At 49.2% G+C, this 12,490-nt stretch overlaps 3 protein-coding genes across 3 annotated transcripts; 2 read left to right on the top strand and 1 right to left on the bottom strand.

The window, feature by feature from the left end:
* The first annotated feature begins 15 nt into the window (after positions 1-15).
* Positions 16-1,641, top strand: GGI43DRAFT_390712 (uncharacterized protein). Its single transcript, XM_083204351.1, has 3 exons — positions 16-346; positions 464-1,325; positions 1,382-1,641. Exons 1-3 carry the CDS (start codon positions 332-334, stop codon positions 1,507-1,509), a joined length of 1,005 nt encoding a protein of 334 aa, XP_083066234.1. The 5' UTR covers positions 16-331; the 3' UTR covers positions 1,510-1,641.
* A 691-nt stretch (positions 1,642-2,332) lies between these two features.
* On the top strand, positions 2,333-3,844 carry GGI43DRAFT_427211 (major facilitator superfamily domain-containing protein; the record flags this gene model as incomplete). The annotated part of the gene is made up of 4 exons (XM_083208779.1): positions 2,333-2,530; positions 2,602-3,474; positions 3,531-3,624; positions 3,684-3,844. 4 exons carry the CDS (start codon positions 2,333-2,335, stop codon positions 3,842-3,844), a joined length of 1,326 nt encoding a protein of 441 aa, XP_083066233.1.
* Positions 3,845-7,148: 3,304 nt separating this feature from the next.
* On the bottom strand, positions 7,149-8,495 carry GGI43DRAFT_390706 (uncharacterized protein). Its single transcript, XM_083204350.1, has one exon. It carries the CDS (start codon positions 8,255-8,257, stop codon positions 7,559-7,561), a length of 699 nt encoding a protein of 232 aa, XP_083066232.1. The 5' UTR covers positions 8,258-8,495; the 3' UTR covers positions 7,149-7,558.
* Between the last annotated feature and the right edge of the window lie 3,995 nt (positions 8,496-12,490).

The raw sequence follows: 12,490 nt of genomic DNA, 5'->3' as shown, positions 1-12,490 counted from the left end.
GAAGCATATTACTTCATTCAAAGTGGTGGACGTCACCGTAAATTCCAGCTCTCTGTGCAGCTGCTGTTGTTTCTATTCAGGACTGGCGAGGCTTCTTCTGACGCCTTTTTCTCTCATTCAACTCATCTGCGCTCATTCTCTTGCTGCGCATTCTCTCCTACGGCTCCCGAGCAGCACTGCCATCAGCTTCAGTGGGCGGAGACCTCCCAAAGTAGCAGCGGATGGTGACGGTCTCGACGCTACCCCCAAATAGTGGTGATGAGACCGAGCACCGGTGATGCTGAGCAAAACTGGATGAGGCAACTCTGACCGGCGACAACCAGGCAACACAATGAAGATCCAAAGGGTATCGAGCTCGCTCCATTTTCTCTCTCATCCCATCTCATCCCATCCCATCTCAGGGTCCAGACTTGGCCCGCCCTTCACAAGCCACATGACGCTTGCTAACAGCATCGTTCATTAGCTATTTATCTACCCGGTCAAATCGCTCCTACCTATCGAGGTGCAAATTGCAGAGATTACGAGTGAAGGATTTCGATTTGACCGGCAGTATATTCTAGTTAGGGATCCTCGATGCCACCCAACTGTCAGGCCTCATCTGGCCGAGCACCTAACCATCAAACGGGTGTACAAATTGGCGCTCTTCCAGCCATCAATCAATGATGATTGGTCAGAGTTGACTATCAAGCACACGCTTGCTCAACCAGAGTCATCGATTACTCTCCCACTCACGCCATCACCGCTGTCATGTCTGGACGCGCAGACGTATCAAGTGAGCATTTTCGGCACCGAGGCCTCATGCGTAGACATGGGAGACGGCCCGGCGGAATTCTTCACCAAGCATCTCGACATACCCACGAGATTACTATTCATCTCCGGCTCAGGCAGTCGGGAAATCCCAGGAGCCGCCTATATACCCAAACACCGACTGCCGCTCACAATCCGAGCCGCCGGCGAGCATTTCCAGCCGCAACGGATCCGCTTCGCCGATGCGGCCCCGTTCCTAGTCACATCAACGGCATCTGAAGAGAACGTCCGAGCTCGATTACCAAGAGACGACCAGCGAGAGGACGTTTTGATTCGCTTTCGTACCAATATTCACGTCGATGTGGGATCTACTGCCGCGTTCGACGAGGACTCTTGGAGAGAGCTTACCGTGTTTTCAGAAGACTCGGCTACGCCAAAGGCAGTAGTTCGCTGTGTCTTCAAAGCCCCTCGCTGTTTGAGTGTAAACGTGGATATAGAGAGAGGGACTGGATCTCCACGGAATAGGCAGGTTTACGGCTTGATAGCTAAAGACAGACGTATTAACACGGCCTATCCTCGTAAGTACTCTTGACTGCCTTTTGTTTGGAAAGCAAACGCTAATGTATCCATCAAGTCAAGCCAGTCTTTGGGAATTGGTCCTTTGCCGGCCCAAACGGAGCACTGCTTAGAGTCGGTGATGAAATACGTGTTACTGAGAGGGGGCTAAGCGACCACTTGGCTCAACAGGTAAATACAGCATGAATGCTATCTTAGCTATCGGATTTAAGGTGGAAAGGAGGGCAGGCAGTTTGAGATGTACATAGCTAAAGATACGGCTGGCGGTATCATAATTGAATGTATATATGAAGGACTCAATATCAAGAGTTTCAAATGGTCAAATCTTCCAATAATGTATACACTCGAGCCCATAGACTATACGTGCAATCGCATAACGCTCGCTAACCAGCAATTCACGGTATAACTAAGCGGAGGGGACAAATGGCAGTTTGTAAGCCATCAATTATACCGTCGGCAAAAATAGGCACCAATTGACATCTGAATGACCTAAGTAAATAATCACTGCTTCAATTGCCTGCTGTATGACATCAATTCACCTCTTCTTTCCAACACGAATACTGCTGTTGGAAGGCAGTAGAGGCGCGATTGGTGGTGAACTGTGCTAGTCCCAGATAGGCAACCTCCAGCGAGCTCGCCGGAGATGTCGTTCGTGGTGTGGGTTAGTGTTGCCAAAACACTACGATAAGCCAAGTTTAACGGTAAAGGGAAGTAAGATAAGGTAAAGATTTTGATTATTCTAGCGGGCCGGATATACGACACTACACCGTAGGGGCTTCCGACTGCGATCCGATGAGGCTAACTCTAATAAGTATATGTGTATATATAGGAGATATAATAAAGCTGTGTGCTAATAGTGATGAAAATGGACATCAGAGACAAAAGAATTTAATATCAATTCATCTTATGTTGATTAAACATCCAAGTCCTCTTTATTTTCTCAACAATAATACCAAAAACGTTGTCCTTCCCACTCCCCCATTACGAAACGACCTGCCAGCGTTTGACAATGACGGCTGTGCAAAATCTTTCCAGTGACGACGAGACGAAAGATATCGAGAATCCAGTCGAGAGTCCCAATACAGAAACGTCAGTTGAGGATGCCAATCAACAACAACTGCAAGAGGATGAACATGGTGGCGGATATGGCTGGGTTTGCGTCATATGCCAATTGATGATTACGGCGAGCACATGGGGAGTCAACGGTGTAAGTTCGCTTCTCTTTATCAAAATATATTTGATAAGTTTTAAACAAAGCACTAACATGTTTAATGACAGGCTTTCGGTGTGTACCTCACTCACTACATCTCAACAAACGCCTTCCCCGGCACGTCAGAAGTCGCCTACTCCTTCATCGGTGGCCTATCTCAGTCCCAAATCCTCATCATAGCTCCCCTCGTCACCCACGCCACTAGAATTCTCGGTACCAAGCCTCCGCTATTCATCGGAGCCGTGTTGGAAGCTGGAGCTCTGGTTGGCGCGAGCTTTGCCACGAAATCTTGGCATCTCTTCCTATCTCAAGGCTTACTATTCGGCTGGGGCTGCTCATTCTTATACATCGGCACCATTGGAATTATTCCACAGTGGTTCGCTCGGAGAAAGGGCATTGCGACTGGAATTGCAGCTGCGGGAAGTGGTCTTGGAGGACTTATATACAGTTTATCCACCGAGGCCATGATTTCCAATTTGAGCGTCGCCTGGGCTTTTCGCATCACAGCCATCTGTACCGCGTTTACAAATGTCGTTTGCATCCTATTGATAAAAGATAGGAATAAGCATATTCAGCCGATTCAGAGTGCGTTTGATTTCCGCCTCCTCAAACGACCTGCGATGCTCCTTATCCTCGCATGGATGTTCCTCAGCGTCATTGGATATACATGCGTTTTATTCTCGCTTCCTGATAATGCTACTCGGGTTGGTCTTACTGCCCACCAAGGAGCTATTTTGGGAGCGTTAGCCAATCTTGGAATGGTTATTGGTAGACCCACAGTGGGCTTCCTCAGTGACCGTTATGGCAGGTTGAACGTAGTTATGTCGGCGACCTTTCTGGCAGGAATATGGTGCTTGTGTCTCTGGACGTCGGGTACATCATATTCCACCTTGCTTGCATTTTCTATTCTAGGAGGAACAGTTATGGGAACATGCTGGCCGGTAAGTCGTTGTCTTGAATCTCACAACTAGTAGCAACTAACGCTAAGACATTATAGATGGCCGGGCCGATGCTGGCAGATGCCTTTGGAATAAAGCTTCTTCCATCTACGCTGTCTATTCTCTGGACTACTTCTGCTATTCCATCAGCATGTAAGTTACTGGTGCATCCTATCATTTGAACTCTAATCACTGATGCTAACGGCTTGTAGTTGCTGAGGCCATGGCCTTGGGACTTCGACGAACGCACAAACCCGAGTATCTCCACGTTCAGATATTTACCGGTTGTATGTTCATTGGTGCTGCGCTCTTTTTATTACCATTGAGATTTCAGAAGCGCATCAAAAACTTTACTTCGTCAGAGAAGAATTAAAACGACACGAAACCGATTCATACGAATAACATAGATTCTGTTTAGAGCTTGTCCACTGTAGAAGCACCAGAAGGTTTTATAATAGAACAAGACGATAGAAATTCTCTTACAAAGAGTACAATAGAAGGGAAACAATGAAAAGGCTAAAAGATATAGAGACAGGTACACGTTGGTCATTAATTAGAGGAGGAAACTAATGATAAAATTATCATATTCTTAGTTATTAATTCCGTATTTACATTAATACAGATGGGTATTCAATTGGAATTACAAATATTCAGATTATCTAAACGTCAAATAGTATTCCGTCACACAACAAGTTCAACAACTCAATGCCAGACCAAAGCTTCAACGTTGCATAAATCCAACTTATGCAACAAACCGTTGCACTAGTCATCTCTCCATTACAGTATACAGCCTGTGGCTTGACCCGTAAAAGCAGCACAAATGTGGCGCAATCACCAGATCTGACAGCCAGCAGCCCCGCCTTATGTCTCACAGTTTAATCGATCCGCAAGAGCAGCGTGCAGCTTCCGTTGGCGGGAATCCACAGCGGACTCCGCCAAAAAGCTCTTGGGGACAAAAGTGATCTCCGTTTTGACAACTTCTCGGTAAACCCTAAATCCAAGCTCTCAGCAAAAAAAGGGCGTGTATGCAGAGACAGAAAACAAAACAAGAACAAGACCAAAAATCTTCCCGTGCTTATTTTAACATTCCAAGCTTCAAGCCTCGTAGGGCTCTCTCGTGGTTCTTAATCCCAAAAGCGCAATTGCACCAACAGGCAAAGATCGCCTGTGATAGGTGGAACAGGCGAGGAGGCAGCCCAGTTGGCAGCTAAGATATTACTCGTCCGAAACTCTCTCCTCAGCAACACGGCACAGAGCAGCCAATAATAACTACTGAGGCGTTTGCTCTTTAGGCGAAGTAAGCGCGAACAGGCAACACCAGAATGGGGGGACCAAAGTGGCTTCATCTGCCTCGGAATTGGCGCTTAGGCCTCTGATTTGAAGGTAGCTCTTCAAAAACCTAGGTATAACTTCCCGATTTGGATGGCGATAAGGAAAAAACAAACATCGAACCATAATCTCATTCTGCTTCCCGCGGAGTGGCTCCAGGCGAGCAGCCCGCACTCCGCAATTTGTTTTATCTATCTTGTCTGCCTGTCAGCCTGCCTTGCCCAAAAGGCGGGGGAGAGGAAAGGGGGAACGGAGGCGAAGGGCAGCCAGTTAACCACAAGAGCCCGCCTGACGGAGCATAAAGAAGACAAAAAAAGATACAGCCAAAAGATGACACCGATTTGACTGCTTACAGAGGACATGTGATGTGCTTCAAGTAAATGCGATGACAGCGCTGTAGTAAATTGCGGAGTAGTCATCGCATCTTTCCTGTTCAGGATATCCGCAAAGGTGCACCTAAGCATACTGAAACAGCGGATTTTGGGTTATAAGGCAGAGAGAGGGGAGAATTCACAATTATTAACTAGCGCCTTGCTTATTTTGCTTCTCCAGCTTCCAAAATCTGTAGTAATTACAAAAACCCAAAAAGTACGGCGGAGATATCTAAGACATGCACTCTTAGCGATACCAATTTGGGAGGTGAAGGAGGGGCGTGGCCGCCTTTACTTGCCTCGTTTGCCTAATAAAGATCATCGTCTGATACCTGAGCTGATAGGGAAGTATGTCTTGGAGCATCTATTCCCTTAGTATATCCATTTCTGGGCTTCTTGATTCCTGTGACCCCCTCCCGTCCATCCCCTATTCTCGCCTGTTTCTTGCGTGGGATTTATAACACGGGGATTTATAACGTGGGGTGTACCGTAGAGAAACGGAATTACTTGGGCAAATCGAGTCATCGGTCCCCTTATAAAAACATTCTGCATTTTTTGCCTTTTGCCCTAACTTATTCTGCAATCATTGTATTCCAAACTCCTTTGCTTAATTCCGCCTGGTGCGCGAACCTGTCATGCTACAGTAGGGGGCGAAAGCAAAGGAAAGCAACGGAAAGTGAGGGCGTGCACTCGGCTTACAAACGCTGAATGTCCATGGACAAATTGCTTCCTCTAGCTCCTCTCCCCTAACGGCTACTAGGCTAGTCATGCCCTTGAGGTGTGCAAAATGTTCCAGTCATTGAAAAAGAACCCGCGATACCATATTCAGTAAAGAGGTTGGAAAATAGAGTGTAGAGAAGTTTGAAAAAAATGCTCTCTCGGCTTGAACCGCGAGAAGGTGTAATGATAATCAAAATCTTGGATGCCATCTTTAATAATGCCGGGCGTGTATGCCGGAGATCTCACCGCACCCTCTTTAGCGATCGACCTCTTATGTCCTACGGTCCTACGGTCCTACGGCCCCGCTGACGAATCGACTTTCTCGCCAGCAATAGCCCAATACGGGCCAAAACACATCTTTAATTTTTTTAATTTGTGAACAAGGCAGGGCCAGTCATAATGAAATCTGATATCTCTTGGCTGCCTAAACAATCTAAAATACTACCTTAACTCCGTGTATAGGCAGGGAGAAGACAAGGCCACACGAAAAACTTGCTCGTGATGCTACAGTAATACTACATACTGCACATAAACTGCCAGCTCATCTCACACGCCCCCATTTAGGCTAGAAAAGGATACTACTGCTGGCACATTTCCAATCAACCAAGCTAAGTTGCTATAGCAAGAGAAAAAAAAAATGTATTCACCTTTCTTTCTTCCTTCCATGTCCGCAAGTCTCGAGTCGCGTAGTGAAAGAACAGTCATCGATTTTTTCCTGTTGGGGCCTCTTTATGCGGATCTTTGCGGGCCTCAGTCACAGCACTGCCGCTATTATCGTAGGAAATCTCTGTTTCTTTCGCTGGATTTTTTTTTTCCTTGCGGGGCCCTCGTCTTTTTCCGGCAATTCTCAATTATTAAGGTAGATCGGCTAGCGTAACCGGCAGTGAGTACGTACCTTGATGGAACCCCGCTTTTCGCGAGGCCATCTGACCTCTCAAGTGGTGCCGTTGCATTTCAAATGCAAAAAATCGGTACGTACCGAGCTAAGCTTGGCTGATGCTTTGCTCATCGGGTCGCTGCCAAGGTGCCGACGCCGTCTCGTCCGAGCGGCAGAAAGGAATTCCGCTCGGGCTACACCCCAAAGCCATCCGCCATTGCCGCGGGTGTTCGGAGGTGTCAAGTGTCAAAAATGTCAATATCGATTTGCGATCAAGCGCGAAGGAAAAAAGAGAGTTTGGTTAGTTTGCACGAGGGGGCTTACTGGCGTTTTTGCGTGCACACAATCACGATTGATTTGCAATAGGAGACAGATAGTAGTGAGTTTGTAACTTGTTTGTATTTGGTTTTCGAGAAGGAAATCGCTATTCGATTTCTTCTCTGTGCACTACTCTTGGTAAGGCGGTCCACTCGACCAAAGGAAGACCAGTTCCAGGGAGCGGCCCACCGATGCTCATCCAATCCCCCTCGCATTGCCATGAATGTAATGAAAAGACGTTGAGCTGTGAATCTCTAATGGTGTATAATGATTGAACAAAGGAAAGAAAGAGTGCTAAATGTGTAAACAAACAAAAACGCCGAATGCCTTTTATATTTTCCCTCTCGGGGTATCATGATGTAGAGATATCCAGAAAGCGCCGTGCCAAGCCATGCCAATTCGCTAATGCAGATCAAAAGGTCGTAAGAATCAATTAAAGGTGTTATACAAGAAAGAGGTTGTTGTTTGCTGCTTAGTAGACTGAGATAGCAGACACCAGGCCGGCAGGTGATCGGCGGCCCAGGTAAAAGTCCTCTTCTTGGTAATATGATTCTTCGCTCTCTTGTTCTGACTTCTCAGGAAGAGGCAGCTCGGCATCGACTGGTGATGGAGGCATGGCCTCGTCGTCAGAAGACTCATCGGATTCGTGGTCAACCAGCTCCGGAGGGGAGTTTGAGTGAGATGGAGTTCGAACAAGGCCGAGATGAGCGTAGTCCTCCTCGAGGTCGTCGTCAGCCATGATCTCGTCCTCGACAACCTTGATTGTGGAGGCGGGGGTGATTGTGGTGCGGGTGTTCTCCTCCATCTCGTCGTAGTCGGATTCGTCGTCAGAGTCGACTGAAGAGTCGGAGTCGTATTCCTCCTCATCGACAGCCTCCTCTTCGATCCGATCGGCCCACTGAATGTGTCGCTTGTTGTTGTTGGCGGAGGTGCTCTTGGAGTTGCGGACAGACTGGTTGAACCATCGCTCTTGCTCTCGCTCAGCCTCAGCAAGTTCAAGCATCAGAGAGTCGAGGAGGTTAGCGTGTCCGACCAGGAGACGGAGATCGTGATCGGGTTGAGCAGCCTCGCGAGAGAGCTTTGCTCGGGCCTTGTGGGCCAGGTAGTAGGTCTGAGTGATAGACATGCTCTTCTGGGTAGCTTGTCGCAGCAATGATGATGGTGCAGACATTTTGCTTTGTGTGGAGGAGGTAGATGTATATATATTGGGTGTGTGACTCAAGGCAGCGAGATCTGTTGCAGGGATGATTGAGTTGCCTAGATGGTAGTGGGTATTGTTTGTTTGCTTGTTTGTTTGCAGTTGAGGAGTCGAGGGTATTATTATATTTAGTTGTGTTCCTGTAATGATGCTCGCTTGAATGTTCTGCTCTGATGGATGATATCGAGGCTCAAGGTCGGGGGAGTCGGCATTCTTTTAACTCGGGAGCCTCCAGCCGGGTCCAGCCATGGGGTCCAGTGAAAAAAAAAAGTCATCGGTGCTGTTTACCGGGCACGCCTGCAGTCCGGGCTAAGCGGACTTTGAGTGCGCGGGCCCGAAGAGAAGCACGACGAATGCGAGGGATGGGGGGTGTATCCGACAAGGTCCATGGACGTAAGAGTCGAGGGGAGGGGTGTGAGAGTGCGGCGTGCTTTGGCGCTGACTAAATCCGAAAGTTCAGGTTCTCCGGACGGAGGTAGCAGGTGGTCTCTTGTCTGCCCCCGGTACCCGACTGCCTGGCCGCAGCACCGTCATCGCCCAGGTACCCTCGCGGCTCGAGCTACTCGCCAGGCTCACTGCGGCGTGCGCCACGGACGGCTTCGGCATTTTGGGTGACTCCTGCCCTGCCAGCGCTGTTGCTACGGATTTTGCTGGCCGCGCTAAGCCCAAACAGGGCCTCGCACTCGCATCGCCGATTAGTCACAGCCGAACAGAATTTTCCCTTTGGCTGCTGGTTGTTTACCTCGTTAAGGCCATCTGTTAGGGCCCTTAGTGAGCTGGAAGCTTCCGCTCTACGGCATCTGGCTCAGGCTACTCGGTACGGCTTTAACAAGCACCCCTCCCCATTACTGATCACCATTGGCCAGAATGGCCGTGAGCGCCAGCCGAAAGTGGATTATGAATCACCAAAAAACGTGCCCCACCGCTCACTATCTCCCGCCCTTGCGGCACCGCTTATTAACAGCAAGCACACAATGTCCGACACTGACTGACAATTGCTCTGCATTTCTCAGCACCCAGCGCCATTGCGTAGTAATAGCCGCTCCAGCACAGTCATCCAAGCCCATCAGACTTTGCGCTAATCTGGAATCACACTCCCTTTCAAAGCGTGCCGTTTTCTTTGTAACTAGCGCCGTCTAGCGCACGCAAAGCCAGGCGTTCGCGCTCTGAACATTTGTCAGGCCCTAGAGGGTGTCTTTTTTCTGCTTTGGGCGATGCGAGTGCGAGGAGCCCATTGCCGCTTCGAGCAATTGCTGTCGTTGTCGCCAACGCGGCGCCTCTCAGCCCTTGGAGGCGCTGTCACGGCGTCACAGCATAGGCACCCCAAAGTTAATTAAAATTAAATCAATCAAGGTCAGGCCAGGTCTCAGCCTCTGGCATTCCCGTGATCTGGCCTCTTGCTGTCGCAGCCTTAGGGGCGCTGCCCAGTCAGCATGACCCCAGGTTTCAAGTCCGCAGCGCGCATTCTGTCCAGAAGCGGATATCAATTCGGCAGCCCGAGCCCGCAGCGTACGAATCTCCCTGCAGGCCGCGACAGCATCTAGATTGCACAGCCCTACATGAGCTATGCGAATCCGACGGTTGTTGGTTCATTTGTTTTAATTATTGGTATAATTAGTTTCCATTCCCACGTAATGTCTCGCGAGCCCCAGACGCCGCGTTGCGCTTGCGTCTCCCTGCTTCAGCTAACGGTGCCAAAAGATGTGATCGCCGTTCATTTCGCTTCCGTGTCCATGTCCGTAATACTGGTTGCCCGCAACAGCGTCGTACCGTTTCGGCAACCCGTTGCTGTCAATGCTGAGACAAAAGGCGGGAAGCCACATTGCTATTATTAGTCTGTCAATTGAACTCGAAGCCATGTTGCGGAACTCCGAGACTGTTTCTTTCTGCCTGTTGTAGGCAACTACATGGCGCCAGGTAACTAGCAACGGGTACTGTGTTGTATGTCCTAAGTCCGCAAGTCTATTCAGTAACTACGGGTATCCGATTTCAAATACCGAGCTAAGCCAAGCCAATCAGGCTAACGAATTGGCTGTCGTAAGTAATTTACGTGTTATTGCCAGTTGCTAACGAATTAATAGGGCTGAGTCGATGACTATGACTCCTACCGACTTAGAAAGTGGGTATCACGGCTCGGTGGGTACGTACTCAACACCTTAAATCGGAGGGGCTTGGCACAGACCATCTCAACCAAAGCGAAAAAAAAATTCAGATTGATCCATCCAGCAAGGCTGAGAATGGACAAAGATCTTGGGATCTGTTATTGCCGAAAGAGCGAAAGGGGGTGCTGAAGCACAGGCCTCGAACATGGCGCAGGGAAGGAATGCGCTGTGCAGAGTACGATCCGCCCAATGAAGCGTCGCAAACCCAGAACATTGGCTGGCTGCATTGAGACAAGACAGCAGATTCGCTGCTTTTCCCACTCCAACGCCGATAGCCTGGCAGCCGCCTTACCCTGGTCAGCACTAGCGCCAGTTGCTGACAGAGGCCGAGCAATACGCGCAAACCTCGCGCCCGAATGCCGAGTTGGGCCTAACCCTGCAATACAAAAGAGCGAACGCAACAAACGCAACACCAAATCCCCCCACCTAAAAGACCGACGTACGATGGCTGCATGCTCGTACGTCGCTGCGTTTCATTGCTTGCCGCTTTGGGTGAGACGGCCAGTTCGAGATGCGTTGCCGTCAATGCCAATCTATCTCCCGCCCGAATTCCGAAGCAATTGCACGCATATACGGTCACACGGACAGCGCAGCGCAGCCGAGGAGATGCAAAGAAAGCTCCTACTTACTGTGTTAGTACCAGGACTGGCATGATTGCTAGGTAGGGATATGTAGCGGGGCAGCTATTGGAAAAAAAGCTATTGTTCGATCAGCTCTGCCAATGCGATCTAAACTACACGCTCAGCTTGCAGCGATAGTAGCTCAATAGTCGCGATAGCACATATTTCCCTATTCAGCTGCAATTGCCTCCTACCCTTTTCGTTCAGTTCATATCAATGCTCGAGACGCACACCCCCTTCAGCCCTCCAGTTTGCGCCGCCATAGTCTAAATGAGAAAAGAAGGCTGCGGTCCTCGTGAGAAGATCTAATTAGCGGCATCTACGACCTTGTTTCATGGCATGCCAGGGTTCCCAGGCACAAGGCACGACGAGGCCATCGCAAGAGCATAGCTGCTCCTATGCACTATCCCCCATGCGGTGTTTCGTCGCGCTCCAAGCTGAATAAACGTTAAACCCGAAGGGCCGGGGTATCGGGGTGGGGGGAGGATGGATGATAAAGATGGCTTGTAGAAAAAGGGTAATGATGAATAATGAGGGTCCCAGCAAGCTGCATTACGGCTTTGGGCATTTCAAAGCGCTCCTTGAACTTTTACCGCATCAGGCATGGCCTGTAACCTTGAAGACTTTGAGTTACGCCCAGCCAAGCCAGCAAACGCTCTCCCGTCTCTTCGGGTCTGAAAAGTTCCACCAGGGCACATGGCCGTGCCGGGAACCCACAAAGGGTCGCTTTTGCTGGATTAGGTCATCTGATAATCGACCGTCAATGGTCGAGATAACCGTCTCTACCGTCAGTGGCATAGGCGTAGGCTATTGCGGCTTTCTGCTCCCATCTGCCAGCCACGGCGTCGGAGGGGTTGGAAATGGCGTTTCGCACGTGTATACCATTGCACGTGTTCAACAATGCTGCGAGTAATTGTCTGGCATAAACTCCGAAGCCGAAAAATAGAGTATTTAAAATCACTTCTGATACTTGTACACCATTTCACGTGTCCCCCCGGATTGCGAGTAATTCTACGATTATTGAGTCAGGGCTAGTCCTTGTGACGGTTCACGGTTAAGAACGGGGGAGGTGAGAGGGCAGTGCTCGTTACGGTTCTCTCCATGAATCGGAAAAAAAATATCCACACAATTGCTTTCCTAATCGCAACACTCAATTCGTGATAGTTGAAACGATTCACTGTAATTTTTTTCAATTATCAATTCGCTTAAACTGCCGAATGGTGTTTTCTCCCTCTTTCCCCTTTAGTTGATTGCTCTACATAGATTAACTGCAGTTTCAGGGTAGAGCGCTACGTCATGCCACATACCCGCGGGACGTATTACGGCATACAGTAAAAAATGGGGGGCTCCAGCGACGGCTTCTACCGCCATGCCGTCACGCATTGCCGACTGGACGGATTTTTCCATCCTCCTCTTTTTTCGTC

The sequence above is a fragment of the Trichoderma evansii genome (assembly GCF_050947405.1).
Source record: "Trichoderma evansii strain SZMC 28006 chromosome Unknown GGI43scaffold_1, whole genome shotgun sequence".
NCBI lineage: Eukaryota > Fungi > Ascomycota > Sordariomycetes > Hypocreales > Hypocreaceae > Trichoderma > Trichoderma evansii.
The sequence above is the reverse complement of the archived record's forward strand: the minus strand, read 5'-3'. Positions and strand labels throughout refer to the sequence as shown.